Raw genomic sequence first — 21,885 nt, forward strand, 5'->3', positions numbered from 1 at the left:
ATTTTGGCATTTCAGACACTCTCCCCTGCTACATCGTATTCCAGGGTATGAATACACCAGTCTTATTCTTCCTATTCCTGATGGAAAGCGGGGTGTTTTCACTTGTTTACCATTTTCAAACATTCCTGAACTGGCTTCCCTGGCCCGTGTCTAAGTTCATTTAGGGCGTACACCTGGGAGTAGAGCTGCCATGTCAAAGTATATGTGCGTCTTCGGTTCTAGAATCTGACGCCAGACTGGTTTTCAAAACGGTTGCACCAGTTTACACTCTTATCTTGCCACTTGAATCCTGGCCAGCCTGCTAGGTAGGAATGAGTTGCAGTCAGATTATTTTACCTTGCATTTCCCTGATTACAAGGTTGAGCATCCTTTCGTGCGTGCATTGACTGTTCTGATTTTCTCTTCTGAGAGTGCTGTTCATGGCTTTTGCCTATTTTCCTATTGGGATGTTTGTCTTTTTCTTATTAATAGGCAAAATATAAGAAAAATTATTTTCTAAATACCAATCCTTTGTCAGGAACTATGTGTGCCTCCTGGTTTGTGATTTGTGGCAAACGATACCCCAGTATGATCACTTCTCAGTAGACCCTAGGATGCACCATTCACATCAGGGTATTTGATCTTTATCATGAAGAAGGTTCAGCTAAGTTGGAATCTTTATTACGATAAGTTTCCAAGAGGTAATGAAAATGTCTTGACGGAGGTGGTGCCTTTTTCTAGTTCACAAAAGTCAATCTGAGCTAGTAGCCCCGGGTTCACCTCTCACTTTCTCTAGGGTGAATTTCTGATGGCGGGCAGGTGGGCAGAGGGGGGCAAGCTTTTACTTTACAATTTTAATATAGGTGAAAGTAACATTTTTTCCTTTATGGTTTCCTGTTTAAGAAACCTTACCAACCCAAAGTCATCACATTTTATATTTTCCTCTAAAAGTCTTAAAACTTTACCTTAAGTCTTCGCCTGTAATTTGTGCTGGCATATGGTGTGAGATGGGCATCCAATGTCACTTAATTCCATAAGGATACCCAGTTGTCAGGGGGCTGTTTATTGGAAAGTCCACCTCTTCCTCACTGATCTGTAACGCCATCTTTGTAATATGTTTGGCTTCTGTGTATGTGTGGGTCAGTTCCTGCTTTCTTTACTATGTCCCACTGGCATATTATCTGTCCCTGTGCCAATTACTGTAACTCTGATAATTCGTGTAACTATGTAGGGCAAATCCTCTGTCTTGTTCTTATTTCATAGTCTCTTTGCCATTATTGACCATTCGCTCTTGCATATAAACTCCAGCATCAGCTTTTCAAGTTTCATGAAAAATCCTGTTAGAATTTTGACTGGAACTACGATGACTCATTCTATCGTCAGTTTGGGGGAAACTGACATCTTCAGTAATAGTGGGAAATTTTATCCTTGAATACCTTAACTCTGTCTAATAGAATCGTCTTTAATATTGTTCAATAAGAATGTTATACTTTTCTCCAGAAAGTTCTAGGAATCCTGTATTTTTTGTTGCTCTCTCTTCAGTGGTATCCTTTTTCAGTGTGCTATTGACATAGAGATATGCAATTAATTTTGTATATTGATTTTGCACCTAGCAACCCTGTTAAATAATTGAGGCTCACTTGAAAAATGAGAGTTTTATTTCTTCTGCTCTAATCCTTGTACTTCTTTTTATTGTCTTCCATGTGAGCCAAAACTTTCAGTACAATGTTAAATAAAAGTAGCAACGGTAAGCATCCTTGTCTTCTTCCTGACTTTATAGGGAACGTTTTTAACATCACTAGGTGTGATGATTGACGTAGGTTTTTGATAAATAACTTTTCCCAGGTTAACAAAGTTCCCCTCTATTCCTGATTTGCTGGTAATTTTTTTAAAGTTTATTTTTATTAAAAAAATATTTGGGGGGGGTAATCAGGTTTATTTTTTTATTTATTTTAGCAGAGGTACTGAGGATTGAACCCAGAACCTTGTGCATGACAGACGTACACTCACTCTACCACTGAAAGTATTTTTTTTAAATCATGAATGGATGTTGAAATTCACCAAATTCTTTTCCTGTGACTGTTGAGATTTTCCCTTTTTAATCTGTGAGTGATATTCATTTGCACTAATAATTTTTTCTGTTAACCCAAACAGCATTTGTGGGATACATGGAGCTTGAGGGAGTCAATTTGCCCATACTTTTTTAAAGACTTCTGCATACCTATTCATAAATAAGACTGACTTTAATTTCCCTTTCTTATACTGTTCTTGTGTCTGCTTTTGGCATGAAGGTTATACTAGCCTCATAGAATGAGTTAGGAAGTGTTCTCTTTTTCTATTTTCTGAAGGAGTTTGCAAAAGATTAGGACCATTTCATGAATGATTGATAGGATTTGTAAATAAAACTGTCTGGACCTTGTGGAAATATTTCTGCAACTGTTATAAAGCTACTCAGGTTTTCTATTTCTTTTTAATCAGCTCTGGTACATCACAGTATTCTAGAAATGTGTTCATTTAGTTTAGCTTTAAAAATTTATTGGCATAAAATTGATTGTAATAGTCCCTTATTAGCTTTTTAATCTCTGCTGTAGCTGCAAAGTTACCCCATTTTCATTCCTAACCTTTCTTTCCTTGATTTAGGAAGGTAGTTTGTCTAGTATAGCAGTTGTTTCAAAGAAGCAACTTTTGGGCTATTTCTATCCTGGGTCTTTCTTTTCTTTTTCATTCAATTTAGTTTATATATTACTATTCACTGTCTTTTAAATTTCCTTCTTCCTCTTTTCTTTAAGCTAAATTCTGTCATACTTTTATAACTTTTTAAGCTGGATGCTGAGCTCATGGATTTTTAGCCTTTTATTTCCCCTCTAATATAAGCAACTAAGTTATTTCTTAAGAGGATTTCCCTCCCTGAGGACACTGGGGTTAAGTATCCGGCTCTCCTACAGCCAAGAGGAGTAGGGCCCAAGCCAACTCCTTCTCCCTTCAACCTCCATACGAGGACCCCTCAGGGAGAGAGGCAAGGGGAGGGGGAGACAATTTACTATTTACAATTACTGGAGAATGTAAGTGTCACTTCACTGAAGGGCTTGTCTGAATTACTGGACTGAAATAAGTTTTAAATTGGATTGGATACACCCCCCCCCCCCCGCGAAATCAGTTGGATGGGTTACAAAGCACAAATTGAAGTGGAGCAATAATAAATCCCACTTCAGTGTAAGTTAAACTTGACGACTTTGCTATAATAATTATGAATAATCATCATGATTGTATTATCCCAAACCTTTCAATCAAGGACAACAAATCATTATTTACTAGTTTCTTCTAATGGCATTTCCTGAGCAAACCCTCTGGGGTCCATTTCACCTTATGAACAGCAAAGCTCCTGGAGAAAGGACAGAGGCAGAGTGCTTTACAAACTGCCCGGGGAGGAACCTTGCTATTCCATCATTTATCAATAACCCAAACTAGTGAGACCCCAGACACTTCTCGTTTCTCAGTTGCTGCGTCGGGTGTCGGGAACACAGTGGCTGACAGGACGACATGCAGCGGCTGCTTCCACTCACTGCACAGACGCAAGGGGACCAGGACCAAGGGACAGGTGGCTCTCGGATACGATGACTAATGCGTCACTAGCAGTGGGGTGCAGCCGGATCATGCGGTAGGGGGACCTGGCCTCTCCTCTGGGGCTCAGGGGAGACTTTCCTTGAGGAAGTGGAGCCCACGCTGGAGTAAGCCAGGTAAAGCGGAAGGAGACAGGAGCGTTTCGGAAGCAGGTCAGTCCTGCAAAGGCTTGGAGGCGGGTAAGGATGCCCAGGGCACAGGGGCCTGGCAGAGAATCAGGATGGCCGCGGACCCAGGGGTAGGAGGTAAGTGGAGAGCAGACTCTAGAAAGGTAAGCACTTACCAAATCATGCAAGTCCCATGAACCATGGGAAGGAGGGTGTCTGGATTTACATTCAGAACTCCAATTAAGCACTCGAGGGCATGAGCGTGGTACCCTGGCCAGCTAGCGTTTCCCATGACGTTACGACACACAAGTAAGTGTTCCTGCAGAAACTCTAAAGCCCTCTGTGAATTTCTTGCTCTCAGAAAACTTTATTTTGCTTTGTTTCGTGTTTTTTCTTTGGGGGATCTCAAGTAAGGAAGAAATCTATACAAATTCTGAGCACAGATCATGTTTTCACTAACGGGACATTTTTCCAGGGGAACGCAAGCACGTTGGGATGAACTCAAAGAATGTAGCTGATAAATAAAACTGCAGCAGCAGCAGACACTGATAAAAGAGAACAAGCCTCTGGTTACTAAAGAAGGTGGCTTTTTAGAAAAACAATGGGTCCCGCCCCACCTAAGCACCAGGACACGCTGCCTTCTGGGCAGTGCCTGTCCGCGGGGTCCCCACGGGCAGTCACCCTCTGCTGTGCAAGCTTCTTCAGAAACAAGCAGGCTTTAGCTCTCTCTACTCAGCTTATTAGAAATTAGCACACATTATTTAATACAAATATAGCAATTAGCAGAGGCTTGGTAGATATTAATGGTGCCAGAAAAATATTTACTTTTCAAGTTGCCTTAAAAAAAAGCAGGCAAATAGGAAGACTAGATGTCTCACAGGCATTTTAAATTTAATAGAGCCAGACTGAAACCCATCACCCCATCCAGAATGTGGGGTAATCTACACAACTGGCTTAGACTCTTTCTAAGAAAAATCGGTAACAATATAAAGGGGAGGGGGTGGAGAGAGTGTCCATATTAAAAGAGAAATACATATATATATATATATATATGTATGTATATCCCCCAAATGTATTATAAAAGATATTTTGGGGATAAGGAGGGAAATGGGATTTTGGATAGAATCTCAGATAGCAGGAAATTCATGTTATTTTGCCAAGTATGATACTCAGGATTATGGTGGAAATGTCCTTGATTTAGGAGATGCGCACGTGCTGAGGGTTCAGAGCCCGCTGTCTGCAGCTTCCTTTCAAATGTTGAGCACTGATAGGGGTGAGGGGAGGGGAGCAAACGTGGCACAGTGTTAACAGGCAATGAGTCTGGGTGAAGGGCATTCAGCTGTTCATTACACCACTCCTTCCACTTGTAGGTAGATTGGAAGTTTTTCAGAAAGAAAGAAAAGCAAGCAAACAACAGAAAAGGGACCCTGAGCTATTTCAGCCAGAGAAATACTGAGCCAACGGGTCTCACAGAAGCAGGTGGAGGAAGAGATCAGATCACACCCGGGTAGTGTAAGGCATCGGCTTCACTCAGAAAACGAGGGTTTGGAGATACAATACTGAGGAAGGGTGATTCAAGTCCTTCCAAGACCTGGGGTCCTGATGTCCCTCTGTGCCTTTTGGAGCCAAGCACAGGGGGCTTCCTGCGGCAGGAAATTATAAATAGAGAAAAGCCCTGCCTGCGCAGTGCTGAAATCTGCAGGGATCACCAGCGGTCACTGCGCCTGCGGCTGCCACGCAGGTCCCACCGTCCTGGAATCTTCTCTCTGGCCTCTTCTGCTGTCTTCCTCACTAACCTCCCTGGCTCCCTCACCCTCTGCTGTCACCTGCAGCTCCGATCTCTTGCTCTGAGCTCTGGGCCCAGGATTCCAGCCCCATCTGCCTGCTGCCTCACTTCCCCGAGTCCTGCTCCCTTCCTGGTTATCTGCGAGTTGTGAAGTTGTGAGAACACAAAATTCCTAAGATCCCACCCACGTGGGTTCTTGAGAGGACTTGAAAAAAGTCCAGCCCCCTCTCCTCGCTATAATTACTGCTTCCATCATTCCAGGGGGAGAAGCTAAGAATGAATGATTCCACAACAATAACAGAATTTCTGGTTTTCTAAAATTCACCAAGTCTCTACACAAAGGGCTGAGAAGGACTGGAATGTTCCCCACCTCGACTGCCCGTCCTCTCTGTGGATTAACTGCCGCCAGGGCACACGCGTCTCAGATGACCAGCCGCCTCCCTGCCATCTTGCCTGCAGGAGGACCCATTAGAAAACACTTCCTTAGAGAGAGCCCAAACTACCCTCGTGGCTTCTGCCTGTGAAACTGGCCAGTGAAATTCCTCTCCTGGCCCGGCCCCTGAGTAGTGCATGAAAGGACCAGACTGCCCCACTCCATCCTTTCCGCGTGGGAGGCCTCGTGGTGTCAGCCCCAGACCAGCTCAGGGATCCGGTGAGCCTGGGGAGGTCCACGGACTCCTGGAGGCTGTGGTCTGAACAAGCTCAATCCACCGTGGCAAGTGCGACATGCTGGCCACCTCCCCCCAATTCCTCTGCACCTTCTGACATCCTGAAGATGGCCTCCCCTCCCACGCCAGCTTTAATTGAGGACTCGGTGGAAACATCCCTTTGAGAAGCACATCATCTGCATGACGCTGGGTCGGTGCAGCGGGGGAGGCTCGTCTGGGTAAGCACCCTCAGTCGGTGGCATTTACTTAATGAGACTAAGAAGAAAGCCTGATGAACTAGGAAGGCGGCTGCGGATATGAAATAAATATGCTTACCTCCCCTTGGAAACTCTTCAGCAGAGGCGCTACCTGCTTGCGCAAATCCTGGGGTGAGAAGGTGGGTCCGGAAACAGCCATTGGAGAAGAAAAGAGAAGGAAAACATTCGTTAAGGTCTCCTAAGTACAGTTTCCAATTCAGCGATGGTTGTTATTACATAAAGCAATCCTGGTGCCTCCCCTGCCCCCTCCCTCCCTCCCACGGGGAGAATGCCGGCGGGTCCCCCAGCGTTTACACGGACTTACTTCAGAATTACCCCTTGTCTTTATTTCCACTGAGTCCTGTTTATATACCCCTCATTTTGAACGTGCTATGGACCAAAGTTTTTGCTGGTGCCGGTGTAAGAGAATTAGGTGTAAACTAGGATATTATAATGGAGGTTTGACTTCTTTGTATCTGAAACAGACCTGGGTCACTATCCCGCATTTTACCCGTTACTTTTGGGCGCTGTGGATGGGAAATGGGACAGATGTGGATGGGAAGCCATGTCTGGTGCAGTCCCTGGAAATTTTATCCTAAGCCACTGGTACCCATTTCACAACATAAGGACATTTTATTTTATTTAAAGTGAAGTAACTGACTAAGGCACAACATAGTGATTACAGTCAATAATACTGTATTATAAACTTCAAAGTCACCAAGAGACTAGATCTCGGCGTAAAAAAATGCTAACGATGTGCCGTGACAAAGGTGTTAGCTGAACTACAGGAATCACACTGCAGCATGTGAATGCATCAAACCAACACGCTGCACACCTCACACTTACACAACCTTTTTGTGAATTATATCTCAATTTTTAAAAAATAGAAAAAATGAAGTAATTGAGAAAGTGCTGCAAATACTTTGAAAGAACTTGAATAAGGCAACTTTTCTTCTACAGAGAGCCGGGGCACAGAAGGTGGTTACTGGGCATGATTTATGTGCCAGATCAGGTTCAGTAAGTTTGGACAAAGGCCCACGCATCTACCTTTTCCTAAGCCCCAAGGCTGATGCAGACGCCCAAGTGAAGCTGACTAGTATTGGTAAAGCTGGACCAATCAACCACACACGGGCAGAGACTAAAGTATCATTTCAGAACAAGGCCTGTGCTGGGAGAACATGAGAGGGAGGATGAATTCAGATGAAGAGCAGTGCCGCAGAGGACGCAGCATCTGAGCAGGGAGACAGGCATGATTTTTGTGGGGGACAAGGACAGCGATGGGGGACGAGCCTGGCCTTTCCCCCCTGGAACTCTGTGGCTCTTTAAGCAGCCCCGGCCCTCGGCCTGCTCAGTCCTCGAGGGGAGCTGCGTGTACACACAGGCTCGCTTGGCATCTAATCTTTTGGTAACTACCTGACTGACAGCATTTGGGGTTCCTTTAGCCAAGCACCCAAATCAAGGGGGCCCCCTTTCCACACTTGAAAGCCAGCTTGTGACCACAGCAGTCTGGCTGCAGGGTTAGGGAGAATGACAGCCCCAGGTATCCTGTGCCCACCGGTCTCCATGGTTTCCTCTGGTCCAGGGCCCATAATCTTTTTGGGTCATGAAAACTTTCCAATAATCTGAGCAAAGCTACTGACCCTCTCCTGAGGGAGGAAACTGCAAATTATTTCACTGAGGGCTTCCTAAGCCCCACCTACAGACCCCAGGGGAGGACCCCTTGTTCTAGCCCATGTGGCCCAATACAGTGGCCACCAGCCATTTATATTCAGATGTAACTGAATTAAATTAAAAATTCAGTTCCTCAGTTGCAGGAGCCACATTTCAAGTCCTCAGGAGCCACATGAGGCCGGCAGCCACCGCACCGGACACTGAAGATACGGAACATCTCCATCACTGCAAGGTGACCTCGTCAGACAGGGCTGTACCATAAGCGCTTTGCCAAACATAACTAACCCACATTACTTTGTACTGTAACCTTGTGAAAGTATTTGCTCAAGAGGTATTGTAATTTCCCTTTTAATCATACATTTTTCTTTAGGTTGCATTCTTAAAGGTGATACCATCATCCTTGGAGAAGTCCTTTAGTTCCTCCACTGGGTCATTTTCTCTGTCTTTACACCCAGCTCAATGATAAAAAAATAAACAAACTCTTTGCCAGTCTCTTAAAATACTGTAGGCACAGTAGCGGTCCCCAAAGAAGTCTGGGTCCTAATCCCCAGAACCTGTGACTACGTTAGGTCACATGGTAAGAGGGACTTCGCAGCTGTGATCATGTTAGGGATCTGGAGTTGGGGGGATTACCCAGGATTATCCAGGTGGGCCTGATGTGGTCAAACTGGTCCTTATGAGAGCAGGGAGGAGGGTGAGTCAGAGGGGATGTGTGATGGAAGCAGAGGGCAGAATGACAGAGGGGCACCAGCCAGGGCTCCCAGGGCTTCCACCCCGAGAGGCTGGAAAAGGCATGGAAATGACTCTCCTCTGGAGCTTCGAAAGGAACACAACTCTGCCCACATCCTATATCAGTCCAGTAAAACCCATTTTGAACTCTGCCCTCCAGTGCTGTCAGATGACAAACTGCTGTTGTTTTAAGCCACCGGGTCTGCTAGTTTGTTACAGCAGCAACAGGAAACTAATACAATGCCTCATTTAGCCCACCACACTTTTCAGAAATATAGGGGATAAGCCATGACACCGAAAGGGAAAGGGAGAGAAAGGCTATAAAGGGTGGAGAGTGATGGAGGAGCGATTATGGGTTGCACCCACGCAGGATCAGGAAAGCCTGAGTTTTTATCACGAGGAATGAGCCATTTCTCTGGGAGAAACTTGGCCACCGCAGGCGACGAAGTGGGAGGTCTAAACGCATGGAGCTCACTGTGTCCCCGGGAGGAGGTGACATGGCCTGGGTTCTCTGTGGAGGGGAGGAGAAGGTGGAAAGAGCCCTCGGGCCTCTCGGGGGTGGTGGTGGGCTGGTCTCCTTACCTCCCCAGAGGAGGACAAACAGGCAGGATGGGATGATGACGCTGAGCGATACTTTAATCACAAACCACAAACACAAGATGAAGGATGGAGTTTGCCATTTGTTTTCCCCAAACAAACCCTGAGGAAGGCCATTCTTTAATGAGGTGGCACTGGATTCCCGTGTCCTCACTGCCCGCGGGCGTGGGGGGCGGAGGTGCTGACCGCGCGCACCCTCGCCCGCTCAGAGGAGTGGCGAATCTTCCTCTCGGAAGGCCATGGACCCATGTTAATCTAATTTACAAATAAGCTGGGAACAGGTCAAGGACGAGAACCTCCACGTGACACTGCCCTCCCAACTGCTGGTGGGAACTGTGGAGGCCTGGGCCCCGGGATGGCCCTTGGCTTTCCAGGGAGCCACGGCTGAGCCCCTTGTCCACCTGCAGGTGGTCTGGAAACCCTGGGGTGGGCTGAGGGCCTGCCTTGCTCTGTCTGACAGCTGGTAGCACCTGATGGCCCTTGGGCTCTGGAGAGGGGCCCCTGAGGCTTCCAACATGCCTGGATTGGGCATCACAGAGCCAGAAGCAGCCAGGCCCCAACGTCACGTACGGGATGTGCGTCCTATCCCTTCTCACACGGAGCTTAGGGTGGTGGTTGTGATCATCGCTGGGAGTGCATCCTCTTCCTTCCAGACTGGAGGCTGCTTGAGGGCAGGGAGTACATTTTAGTACCCTCCCCACCAAAATCTCCAGCATCCAATGCAGGTCTGGGTGATATTTTGCTGAGAAAACGTAGGCATGAGGGGCCTTAACACTCCAGAAGGCTGGGCTATGGAAGCTGCTTACAGTCCATGCCAGGTCCCTTTTCCCAGAGGGGCCCTACAGTGGCCAGCTTCCCACACTGTACAGTGCGGAGGACTGCAGGGTGGCCCCGGGCTTTGCACAAGGTACCCTCTGGGGCCCGCAGACTGGTAAGCAGAAAGATTAGGAGCATTCATCTCTGTCACCTCTGTGCCTAGAACGGAGCCCGGGACACAGGGGTAGCGCAAAGGCCGTGGAACAGGTGTGTGAGAGAATAAATTAAAGAGCAAACCATCTCTCAAAGCGTGTTAAGAACTGGGCAAGAGAGAGACCGCCCCACCTGGATGTGAGCCCTTGAGGCTGGGCTGGCTCCACATCCCAGGCCAGCGCTGCCAACACAGAGTGCCAGCCGCCCGTGTGACTTAAAAGCATTCTATTACTATGTTAAAAATGCAAAAAGAAAAAGATGAAATCAATTTCAGTTTCATTTAACCCAATATGTCCAAAATATAATTTCCAGATAATCAATATAAAAATTATTAATAAGATACTTTACATTCTTTTTTGGTATCAAGTCTTTGAAAGCTGGGCTGTCTCTCCCCCATCTCAGTCTGCACCTGCTGCCTGTTAAGGGGCCCCTCGGAGCCATGTGCAGCCGGCAGCCATGACGTTGGGCAGCTCGGGGCTGAGGAGTGCATTCACCAGTCAGGGCTCTCCAGGGAGAGGGTCAAGGCTGGTGAGCCCCTCGACAGCCAGAGAAAGAACAAAAGTCAAGAGAAGTAGAGGGGAAGTCAGGGGAACGTGAGGTCAAGAGAAGGCAGTTTCAAGAGGGAAAAGGCACTGGTATCAGATGCTGTTACAGTTACGAGGCCAGGGGGACACTGCTGGACAGGACATCCATGGAGCGCTGAGGGCACATGGGCAGAGTCGGGGGGTGGAAACCAACCTGTGAGGGGCTAAGGGTGACGGAGTTCTGGGGAGGAGGCTGCCGTGATTGTGAGGAGGAGGAGGAGGAAGGGAGACAAGGTCTGGGGAGCACCATGGGGAAGGGGGTCGTGGGTGAAGTTAACGATAGTTACCGTCTGGTGAGTGTCGAAGTGAGTGAGGGACTCCGGATAGACTACGTTCACCTGCTTTTCACAGTTACTCTGCCAGCAGAAGGAACTGATATCCACATGTCACAGACAAGGATGCCTGAGGCTCAGAAAGGGAAGGAAATGCATTCGGTGTCGCACAGCTGGAAGAGACGGAATATAAACCCAGGGGCCTTCAAGGCCCACGTCGCAGCGAGATCTTGTGAAGGAATCAATCACTTGGCCAGGTGGGGGCGCAGGGACGACAACACAGGGACCACCAGGATGGCAACATTGTGGGGGGCACACATGTATCACTCGAAAGGCTTGTAAATGAGCCCAAACTCAGAGGGGAAATGGTGACATTGGATGGGGTTACAGAATGTGACAGCTGGTGGGGTCAAGGCATCTGAGTCCACTGTGAAGAGCGGAGGGAGAGTGGCGGGGGAGCTTGGGTGCAGGTACAAGACCCAGGCGACCTGGTGCTCAGCCCACAGAACAGTGCCTCTTACTAGGCTCGTCCCAGGTCTACTCCAGCCCCGCCAACCCGGCACAAGGCCAGCCTTACGAGAACGCCAGCTCCGAGAAGACAGAGATGACAGAAGTACTTCTGTAGCATTCCAGGACGGCAGAGGAGCCACGCCTCCCATGATTACAGCACATAAAGTTAACTCGTCTCTGGCTGCCTCTCGTCTAACCAGCCAGTATATTTTAAAAATCATGTCTTTGGGCATATTCGCGTCTCACGACAGACCTGCTAAAATAACCCGTTAGCTATTAAAGCTGGATGTGTGCGTCTGTACTCAAGCATGCACGTCTATTTGAAGACAGTCGAAGAGAAAAAAAAGGCCTTAAATATTCACACCCATACAGACACAAACGGAGGCACTTCAGAGTCACCAGCTTAAAAAAATCTCCCATTCCACTCTTATTTGGGGCAGTCTCGGAAATTCCTTAGCCAATTCTGCTACCTCCAAATCTTACTGGCTTAGTACCAAACTAAGGATGCAGAATCAAGGATGCTCACTTTTGACCTGTGAGCTGCTCAGTCACTGGTCAGTGAGGACATGACATTATTCATTGTCCTTTTAGAACAGAGCGCCCTTTGCCGTCGGGACAGCACCAAAAACTGCAGACACGGGCGCCCCCAGTCATCACAGGCATCCACGTGACCTTCTCTGCCACTGCCAACTGAAGAAAGTGGGGGCCAGGCCAATCAAAACCACGCTGGCCTGACTGATAATTAGGAAATTAACACAAGGTCAAAAAACTTAAATTTCGGGTTACAACACTTAATTCAGTGACAGGTTTTTCAGTGCTGTTTCAAATTTTCTTCATTCCCGTATCATTTATTGAGCAAAAAAGCAGCAAACATCTTAACACGGAGAAAGTGATGCCCTTGAGATTATTAATAGCGGATGTCTGTTGGCAAAGCCCGATTGGTGCATTTCAACCTCCTTTCCCTTGAGTACGTTGCAAATAATAAACAACATTTATTGAGAGATGCTTCTGTGTGAAAAGGATTTTCATTATTCTCCAAACCACTGATTCACAACTCATTTTTTAGATCAGAAAATTGAACGGCAAAATGCTTTCGAGGAATTTTCTATCTAATGACGATTGCTAGAGAAAGCATTCTGACTTATCAGCAAAACAGAAGTAAAATCACAAAATCGCCATGGAGTACTTGCTGGTACCTGTGAGGTGCCAGTGAGAGACATAAGACAGAGAGTCTCTGAAGCCAGATGGTGTGAATCTTTGACTTTCTGCCCATTTTGAGTGCTTGGGTGGTCTCTGGAAGGCTCTGTTCCCTCTCAGGGGCCTGGCACTCCCAACACCCATCACACTGGCCCTGTCCGCACTGACACATGATGTCGGGCCAGCATCATAAGACCTCACATCGTGGGTGCAGAACTGGGGGCCACCCAGGAAAGAACCTCACGGCTGTTGAGGTTCTTCTGAGTCATAAAATGATTTTCAGAAGATTTTAAAATCCAGATTTGGATGCAGCAACCGTTAGGGACCCAGCCCTGTGGCATCAGCAGAAGTGGCTTCATCCCTCCAGCTTCTGTTTCAGAATCGCCCAAGCCCAGGGTAACTCTCAGCCTCTCCCTCTCCCCTGGTCTCAGCTTGCATTTCCTTCACTGTGTTCAGGTGGGGGAGTTTAACCCTTGACAGGAGCCAGACAAAAATATATTAAAACCATTCAGAAATGTTATGCATGAGGGGGTTACATGCTACACACCCACCGTGGGGCTGAAAATATCTCCAAATGAGGTCACTAATCCATCCTCATTACTCAGGCTTTGAAGCAAGAAAATTCTGTCTTGAAAATGTTTTAGGTGTTTAGGCAAAGAAAATCATTAGATAATACAGACGATTTTACTAAGTTTAATACCATCAAATGTATGATGTCACCATTATTCTATGCCACACCAAGAAAAAGAAATGCTGCTTATCAAGCTGTGACGTCACTGATTTTAATACTCGCTCTGATTTTGAAGATGGTGAAATGTGGAAAAGTGTATGTATTACAATGGACAAAATATGGCTGCCAAGTGAACTAAAGTTAAAACAGATCCCAAGTTGTTTTTATTTTTAAATGATGTGGCCTATGTTTTAGGTAGTGCAGCTTTTTTTTTTTTAAAGGGCCCTTGTCTTTTAGAGATACATATTAAAATATTTATGGGCGAAATATGATTTTTGTTTCAAAATAATTTAATGGGGAGGGGTAATGAGCAAGAAAAAGGATGACACCAGTGTGTTGAGGGCTGGATGCCTATTACTGATGGAGGAGGGGACCTGGGGGTGCACAGTGTTCTTCACCCTGACTTGTGTATGTTTGAAATTTAAAATGTTTTCAAAGCCTTCTGGTTCACTCTGAGACACAGGAAGCCTTCAGCTGACTGATCACACAGAACAGGTAACGACAGAATTAGGAGACTGGTGTGAGGGGCTGTCTCTCTTAAATCACAACTTAGCAACTAGTTAACTGTCACCTTCATCAAGTTAATCTGGAACTCTAGGGTCATCTGGTCCAACCTCCTGCCCAAGGTAGGAGACCTGGGCTGTCCTGGCCACATGGCTGGCCCTCCCCACGCCACTCTGTCCCTCCTGGGACTGTGCCTCATTGTGGACTCAGAAGCTTGTCAACGCCGGCCACGGGCGCTACCCACCAAAGGCTGACATTCAGAGGGAAGCTGTTCTGAGTCGGGCACAAATGATGTATTACTTGTTTGTTGGTGAATAATTCACTTAGGAAAAAAAAGCTCAGATTTGAGGTGACTGCACTTTCACTGACTTGTTTAATAATGTGTTTTCTTGAGTAGATCAAAGCAGCAGTTCCCCGTATGCCGGGCCGGCCGGGGTCCGTGAGCGGCTGAGCCTTCCTCTCCAGGAGCCTGGTGATGCAGCTCAGCTCTCCCTCCAGCCCTGCCAGCCCCTGGGATCTCCCTCCACCACGTTCTTCTGCACCCCGTGTCTTCTCTCTGGACCACATGCCACTCTCACTGTTCTTGAGTGACACATTTGGCAGAGCCCTCCTGCCCGGGTCCTCCCTCCAGGGTCTCATGTCCCTACTGTCTTCTGGACAGAGATGTTGCTCTAAGTTCCCATCAGTGTCTCTAATACCATCTACTCCCGTGGTTCGAGTTGTGCAAAGAGCTACCTAAAAAGCGCCCCCAGTCATGCTGGAACAAAGTTCTAGAAAAGAAAGGAACAGGACCCTTCCAGCCACGCGGGCTACCCGGGAATGAACGGTTCTGAAAATCTTTAAAAATACAAAACACAAATACTCAGATTCTAGATACACAGATTCCACAGAGGCCAGCTAGGGGCAATTTGAATGGAATAATTTCTTTTTAAATAAAGAAATTTCTATATAGAGTGTTTTCTTAAAGAAAAATGCAAAACAGTTGAATTTCAGAAATGGAGTCCATCATTTATAAATATAGGAAAACATAGTAAATACAACATTAGATGGCAGGAGGGAAATAGCTCAGTGGTGGAGTGAGTGCTTAGCATGCATGAGGTCCTGGGTTCAATCCTCATACCTTCATTAAATAAAAAATTAGAAAAAAAAACTTAAACCCAAATAATGGGGAATTGAGAAAGGATGGATAACTTGGGAGTTTGGGATTGGCAGGTAGAAACTAGTACGTACAGAATAGATAAATAATAAGGTCCTACTGTATAGCACAGGGAACTATATTCAGTGGCTTGTAGTAACCTGTAACAAAGAGAGTATGAATATATTTATATGTATAACTGAATCACTATGCTGTACACCAGAAAATAATACATTGTGAATCAACTACACTTCAATTAAAAATAGGAAAAAAAGAAAAAAATTAAAAAGTTAGAAAGTACTTGAGTTTAACAGCTGCAACTTTGCTAAAAAGTAATCGCAAATTGGTGATTTTTTTTTCAACCAAGACATTTTATCCAACTGAAACAAGAAAATGTCCGCCTTTCTACAACTTAAAGCCAAAACACTCATTGTTCAAAAGCATCTAGCTACTGACTCTTTATTCTGATGTCCTCGGGATTCTAAAGTATCCTGATGGTGGCTGAATCATCCTCACGAATAAAGCAAAACCGACATGGGGCACCATGTCTAAGGCCAGCCTTATTGACTGTACTATCACAATCTGCTTGCTTATTGGTAAGCCACCCCTTCCAAAAATAACCTCTCTGCATGTCTGTCAAGAGTATTTTCATAAGGTCCTGATGGCACCAGTAAGAGAATCATAGTTATCCGTGAAAGAGACATTGTTCTTGGTCTCATGTCCCTAGGTGTCTGTCACCTGAGATAGCCGGAATTCTCCCTTTATCAGGTATACACATGCACAGGCCAGGTACAGAGTTTTTAAAGCAAGACAATATATATTGTATGATGCACAGATTGTAGAACTCAACTTAAAATGCAGATCAGTAAAAAGTGAAGTTTCCCTTTGCTCCGGGATCCTGAAGCCTTCGCTTCCCATCTCATCATCTGAAGATGCATCACGCGGCTGTCAGTGGAGCCCCGGACTTTTGGTTACTTTTATAGATGAACCCAGATTCCTTCCAGGCTTTGTGATAGAAAAGAGTAATTTTAAATGCCATTTAAACTGAAGTGTTAAATAAAAAATATCTTTCTATACAACAGCAGGCACTATGTCCTGGCAATTTCTCAAAGATTTTAGTTTGCAGATTTGAGAAAATTCCATTAGCTTTAATTATTTATCAGCAGTCAATTTAGATTACTGTTCTTGACCTATTTTTCCCGTGTATGGGCCACCCAGCAATGAAATAAATGAATAGGCCTTTTCTACAATGGTTGATTTTCTGAAATAATAGAAATCTAGTTTAAAGAAGGAATGAAACCCCAAACATGTAATTACCACAATATATAACCTGCCATGCTGCCTTTGTGGCTGGATAAAATGCCCATCTTTGTGAGTTTTTTTGGTTATTAAATAAGATTATCTTGAAAGGGATAAACTCACTCATGCTATAATTTCTTTCCATTTAAATTTCTTTGCTCCATTTGAAACATGTTCTGTATGTTGGCAGAATGTCTCTAATACTGATGGATGTGCCTTCAGCACTGTGTCTAATAAAACTGTATGATGGGAAGGCCTGGCTTTGAGGAGCCCGGGCAGGGCTGGAGCAGAGGGTTCCTGGTGGTGAGCAGTGAGGGCTGGGGGGGCACCCACAGGCAGAGGACAGAGACCTAAGGCGCTGGGCAGAGGGAGGACCCCTGAGCTCCTCGGAGACACAAGTGGTGGTCTTCTGCGGGGAGATTCGTCTGATGATGAAAAGTGGCAGGTGTATCAGACCGGGAATGCCTGAACTTGGCCCCAAGGTGATGAAGGCTGAGGACGGTGCCCAGGACATGGTCTTGAGATGCACGGAGGCCCCGGTTTGAAGGAAGAACAGGCAGCATGTGGCAGTAGCCTGGTGGTACGGGAGAGCCTGAGAGCGGGGTCTGAGGTGCCTGGCACCCTCGGACCCTGCCAGGGGTCCGTGAGGTCAAAACTGTTTTTGTTGTTTTCCTTCTCTATCCTTGTTCTCACATAAATGACCAGCGGAGCTCTCCGGGCGCAGAGTGACGTGTGATGCTGTCAGTGGCACGTGTGCTGGTGGATCCTTGTGCTTTCAACACATCTCAGTTTTAATCTCTAACACAGTCACTACTGATAGACACGCACACGGACCCAAAAGCTCTCTGGAGTCCTCAACAGTAAGAGACCCAAATGTTTGAGAAATGGCAGCTATAAGATTGTGGTCTGGAATCGGAGAACTGCTCATTGTCCGGAGGTCAACGCTGTCAGTCCACTGATGACCTGCTGGTGTCCCGTGAAGCAGCCAGGACAGCCAGCCGCCTCTGGGCACCGGAGCCCTCCCTGGCGTCTCGTGGCATCTGGCTCCCACGGTCTGGCTGGCATCACCCTCCCGGTGGCACAGGGACTTCCTGTAGGCCTCTCGGTGGCCAGGGGTTCAGTGGTGGGGCCGGGGAGGAGGCCACCTCAGGTTCCTCCAATTCTCTAATTACGTCTGATTCTGCCTTTAGGTTGGACTTCAAAATATTCTTCCAGGTCATTTGCTAACTGCTCATGTCTAAACCTTTAGTTTTATTTCAGAACTTTGAGAATACTGCTGTGATTTGTTTACGACACATCAATAGCTTTTGAGTTTGTTAAAGAGGAGAACCACATAATATACACATACTTTATTATAAAACCATTTGAGCATTTACTCCAGTGAATCAGCTGGTGGCGATCCCTGCCCTCCTGGGGCTTATAGCCTAGTGTGAGTGATGGACCAAGTCTAGACAGATGCCCAGTAGACTGTTGAGGGGCCGTGCACACCCCCAACAACATTCCTGGGGCCACTGATGGTGCCAGACCCAGGAGACACTCCTGAATCCTTCTGGATGGAGGGAGTGAACGACAGACGCTCTCCCCAGATTCATCACCGAGCTGACACCTCACCGGAACTGCCGCAAAGGGGACTTGTGGGCTAGACTGGATGTGCCCCGAGGTGCCTTAAGGAACCAGGAAGTGTGACTCCTATGTCGCTGCCCACCCCCAACCGTGTAATTTATTTCAGATCTTCGGCCCTGCTGACTCTGAGACAAATGGGCTATTTTGGATTAGAATGAAGATTAGAATTACTCCTTCTAGGAGTTTCTCCATCAGGAAGATCGGAGATGCGGGCAGAGATCTATGCACAAGAATGCTTAGCATATGTTGAGAAAGGAGAAAACTCAAATAATGTAGATGCCAACAGCAGGGGGTTACTTATTAAATAAACTTTAGTAAAGCAATACTGGGGCACATTAGGTAGTCAGGTACATTATGTTTCAAGAGAAGGTAATACCACGGAATAATGCACACGACTGCCGTCTGCTGAGCAAATATATGCTGGGCAGCTATTATAGGGTCCCCCCAGGCGTTGCCACAGGTGTTCCTTCAGTTATGAGCAAAACCAATGGGTCCCTGCGCCTCATGGGGCAGTTGTCTAGCAGAGGGAGAGACGCCAGTCACTCACCACCCACAGGCACACCCTCCCCAAGGTCAGCGCCGTGCAGAGGAGGCTCGTGGCGCTCGGGGGTGTGTTTATGAAGCAGACCTGGCCGGGGCAGCAGGGACTTCCTGCAGGATGGAGGAAGGGGCGTCTGATCCCAGATCTGGAGGATGATCAGAGGTTAAATGGGGGAGAAAGAAAGAAAGGGGGGAAAAGAAGCCACAAACTACAAAATGGGTTTACAATATGACCCCCACGTTGAAAAAAATGAAGAAACGCACATGTGGGTATGTTTGGAAAAGGCCGGTGAGAAACATGCCAGTGTCACACGGCAGGTACAAGGGGTTATGGCTTATTTCTCATTTCTTTGGCTTTGAAGAAATTGTATCCTTCTAACCTCAAAAACGTTCTTTTGAAAATTAAGTATAGGTATCGAGTGATAGTTTAAAAAAGTGAGATGAGCTTCAGGTTACAGAGCAATGGGGTGACCTCCCTGGAGCCCTCCAAGGACAGAGTCCCCAGATGCAGTGTTGTCCACGTGGCCAAATACCCGGCATTATTTCAGCTTGTGCACAGCCCACGAGGAAAAGAAATGCCGCGCCTGCTAACGCATAGCTAAACTAGACATATTTCTCCAAAAGATAATTATCTTATAAAAGTATAAATATTAGCAAGCAACCTACTGGTTCAGCCTATGTTTCACATTTTTTTCATTTATATAAAATACTGAGGTTGGGGGAAGACCATGCTGCAAGCAGTAGGCACAGCATAATCTTCATTGTTTTAAAATATGTAATATTGATGAACCAAAAAAAGATGTGAAAGATCTAAAGCAGCACGCTAACATTTACGCCTAGGATTACAGGTGATTTACTACCATCTTCTTTATGCTACATGCAAATTTCTATAATGACCATTCATTCTGACTGTAATCAGAGGATGAAGGCTCCGACCTCAGACAATACTGGGGAGACTTAAAACATCATCTCAAACCAGCACCAGAGGGGCAGGGACAGCCTGCAAGCAGATCCCAACCTCAGCAGGCAAATCATAAAACAAGGACAGATTTCGCCAAGGGGATAGAGAAGACTTAAAATCAGATCTCAGACCTATCCCTTCCCAGTCATGGTCTCAGTTTTCTTTGTTTTCCCACCCGAAGCCCTTGCTTCAAGTTTATGCCATCAGTTGTGTGCAACCAGCTTATCTAAAATTAAGCAGCATGGAAAAGACGTACCTTTGTCTTGGCTTAATAATCAGTACATATTGTTTATTAATATTTACTTGCTTCACAGAGCTGCTCAGAGGAATAATTAATAATAAATGATGGGAAAATCTACTTGCAGCTGCCAAGCACCTTGTAATGTTTTCTCAGACACTCACTCAAATGCATGAATGGGAAAAGAGGCAGGAGCCTTTATCCGCAGGGTCCTGGTGAACTCCAGGCAACCATAGGGGCCCACAGACATGGGATCCAAACAGGGATCGTAGAATTCTTACAAGCATTTCCTTTGTGGGAAAATACTACAGAGACATGGGCGTAGGAAATGTAGACCATAATTTCTTAATTTCTAAATGGAAATAATTTATATCATATGGCTGAAAACCCAGCCTAAGGAACACGTGACTCCATGGCAACTAGGGAACTGAAACCTTTGTAATCAGACTTCCTGCTTAAAGATGTGCAGAAGCTTCCCAAGGGATTATGCCAACCTAGCAATAAAGGAGAAACAAAAGCTTCCGGAGCAAAGAGGGGCTCCCTGGCCTCTGTCCACTCCGGCATCCTGGATGGCAGACTAGTGCGCTCTGGGGAGGGGACCCAACTTCACCCAAGGAAGTCCATTCGAGTGCACCAAGGACTCACCTCCTTAGTTTCAGCCAAGCTTATCCAGCAGGCCCTCAGGGACCGCAGAGGTCAGGGATGAAGTTTATGAGGCCCAGCAAGGGTGGGGAGAAAAGGTGAGTTACCCATCACTCTGATTATGCCGTGGCCACAAGGACCAAAGATTATTTTGTTCACTGACTCCCCTCTGGTTAGTCTGTCCAGCTCAAGGACCATGTCCACAAAGACATCTTCTTGCTACTGATTTGTTCACCTAACTCTGCAGTTCCTAAGCATGCATATCATTTCAAAATTAGCACAGTTCATGCGATATCCTTGGGTGGGAAAGGATGGCTGGACTGTGGGAGTGAAGGGAGACCCAGCACCCCTCAACCTTGCTCTTTGGGTTGCCATGATGTAGCTTCTACAGGCAGGTGTAGCAGCAACCCACTGCCAGCTCTAGGTAGACCAGTCTTGTCCAGGGCTGCTGCCAAGATCGGTGCTGTGAGCCTGGACGGCAGGAACCAGGCACAGCTCAGGAACCACTGAGCTTGAAGGACGTGAAGACCTCCTTGGTCCTCATTTTTAATCCCTTGAAATGGAGCCACGAATGACTTCTACCTCCACAACTAACAAATGCCAGTAAGAGGACTGAGCACGTGTGTCGCTCGGCTGAAAAAGCACAGACCCCTCCATTTCTGGCACGGGAGTGAGTTCCCAGTCGATGTGCGAACCTGGGTCTACAGAAAATTGCTATCGCTTGGAGGATGACTCTGTTTTGGTCAACAGATGGCTTTAAAATACCTCTAGAATTCCTCTAGCACTCTTTCTCAGGCCCGTTACCACATGCTAACTTTTACGCAGTCCTGGAATTTTCTTTTGAATGTATAGAGAGGGCATGGCTTCTTTGTAGTGGGACAGTTCAGGGAAGAGATACAGTTGAGCGGATTCTATATCTCTTGGCTGGAGCTGCCGGTCCCACTGATGAATCATGGAGAAGTTCGTAAATGCCGGGAGCATCTGCACCGACTTCTTTTACTGCCATATATGGCAAATATACATCTCCTTATTTCCCATCATTGCAAGTCGAGCTTTGGCATTTTTCTTACCTTATTATTGTTCTGAAAAACTTCTCCTGATCTACAGCTCAGCCGCACAAGCCGGTGCCGCCAAGGTGGTACTGACACTCACATCATAACCCCGGGCTGGGCTTGTTTTTTTTTAGGTATGAGGACAGAATGCTTTACGTCGGTAAATATCTGAGGTAGGTCAAAGTACCTAGCTATTTACGTTCTTGCTACATCTCAGCTGAACACACGGGGCTAT

At 46.4% G+C, this 21,885-nt stretch overlaps 1 protein-coding gene across 12 annotated transcripts in view; it reads right to left on the reverse strand.

Moving 5' to 3' along the window:
* The window catches only part of CUX1 (cut like homeobox 1), a 354,203-nt gene that overhangs the window by 172,233 nt on the left and 160,085 nt on the right, over window positions 1–21,885 (reverse strand). For all 12 annotated transcript variants that reach the window (XM_032459637.1, XM_032459636.1, XM_032459635.1 and 9 more), the window contains exon 3: window positions 6,477–6,524. In XM_032459637.1, coding sequence (XP_032315528.1) covers window positions 6,477–6,524 — 48 coding nt within the window. The remainder of the gene's footprint in view (window positions 1–6,476; window positions 6,525–21,885) is intronic.

This window comes from Camelus ferus, chromosome 18, assembly GCF_009834535.1.
Source record: "Camelus ferus isolate YT-003-E chromosome 18, BCGSAC_Cfer_1.0, whole genome shotgun sequence".
Lineage (NCBI taxonomy): Eukaryota > Metazoa > Chordata > Mammalia > Artiodactyla > Camelidae > Camelus > Camelus ferus.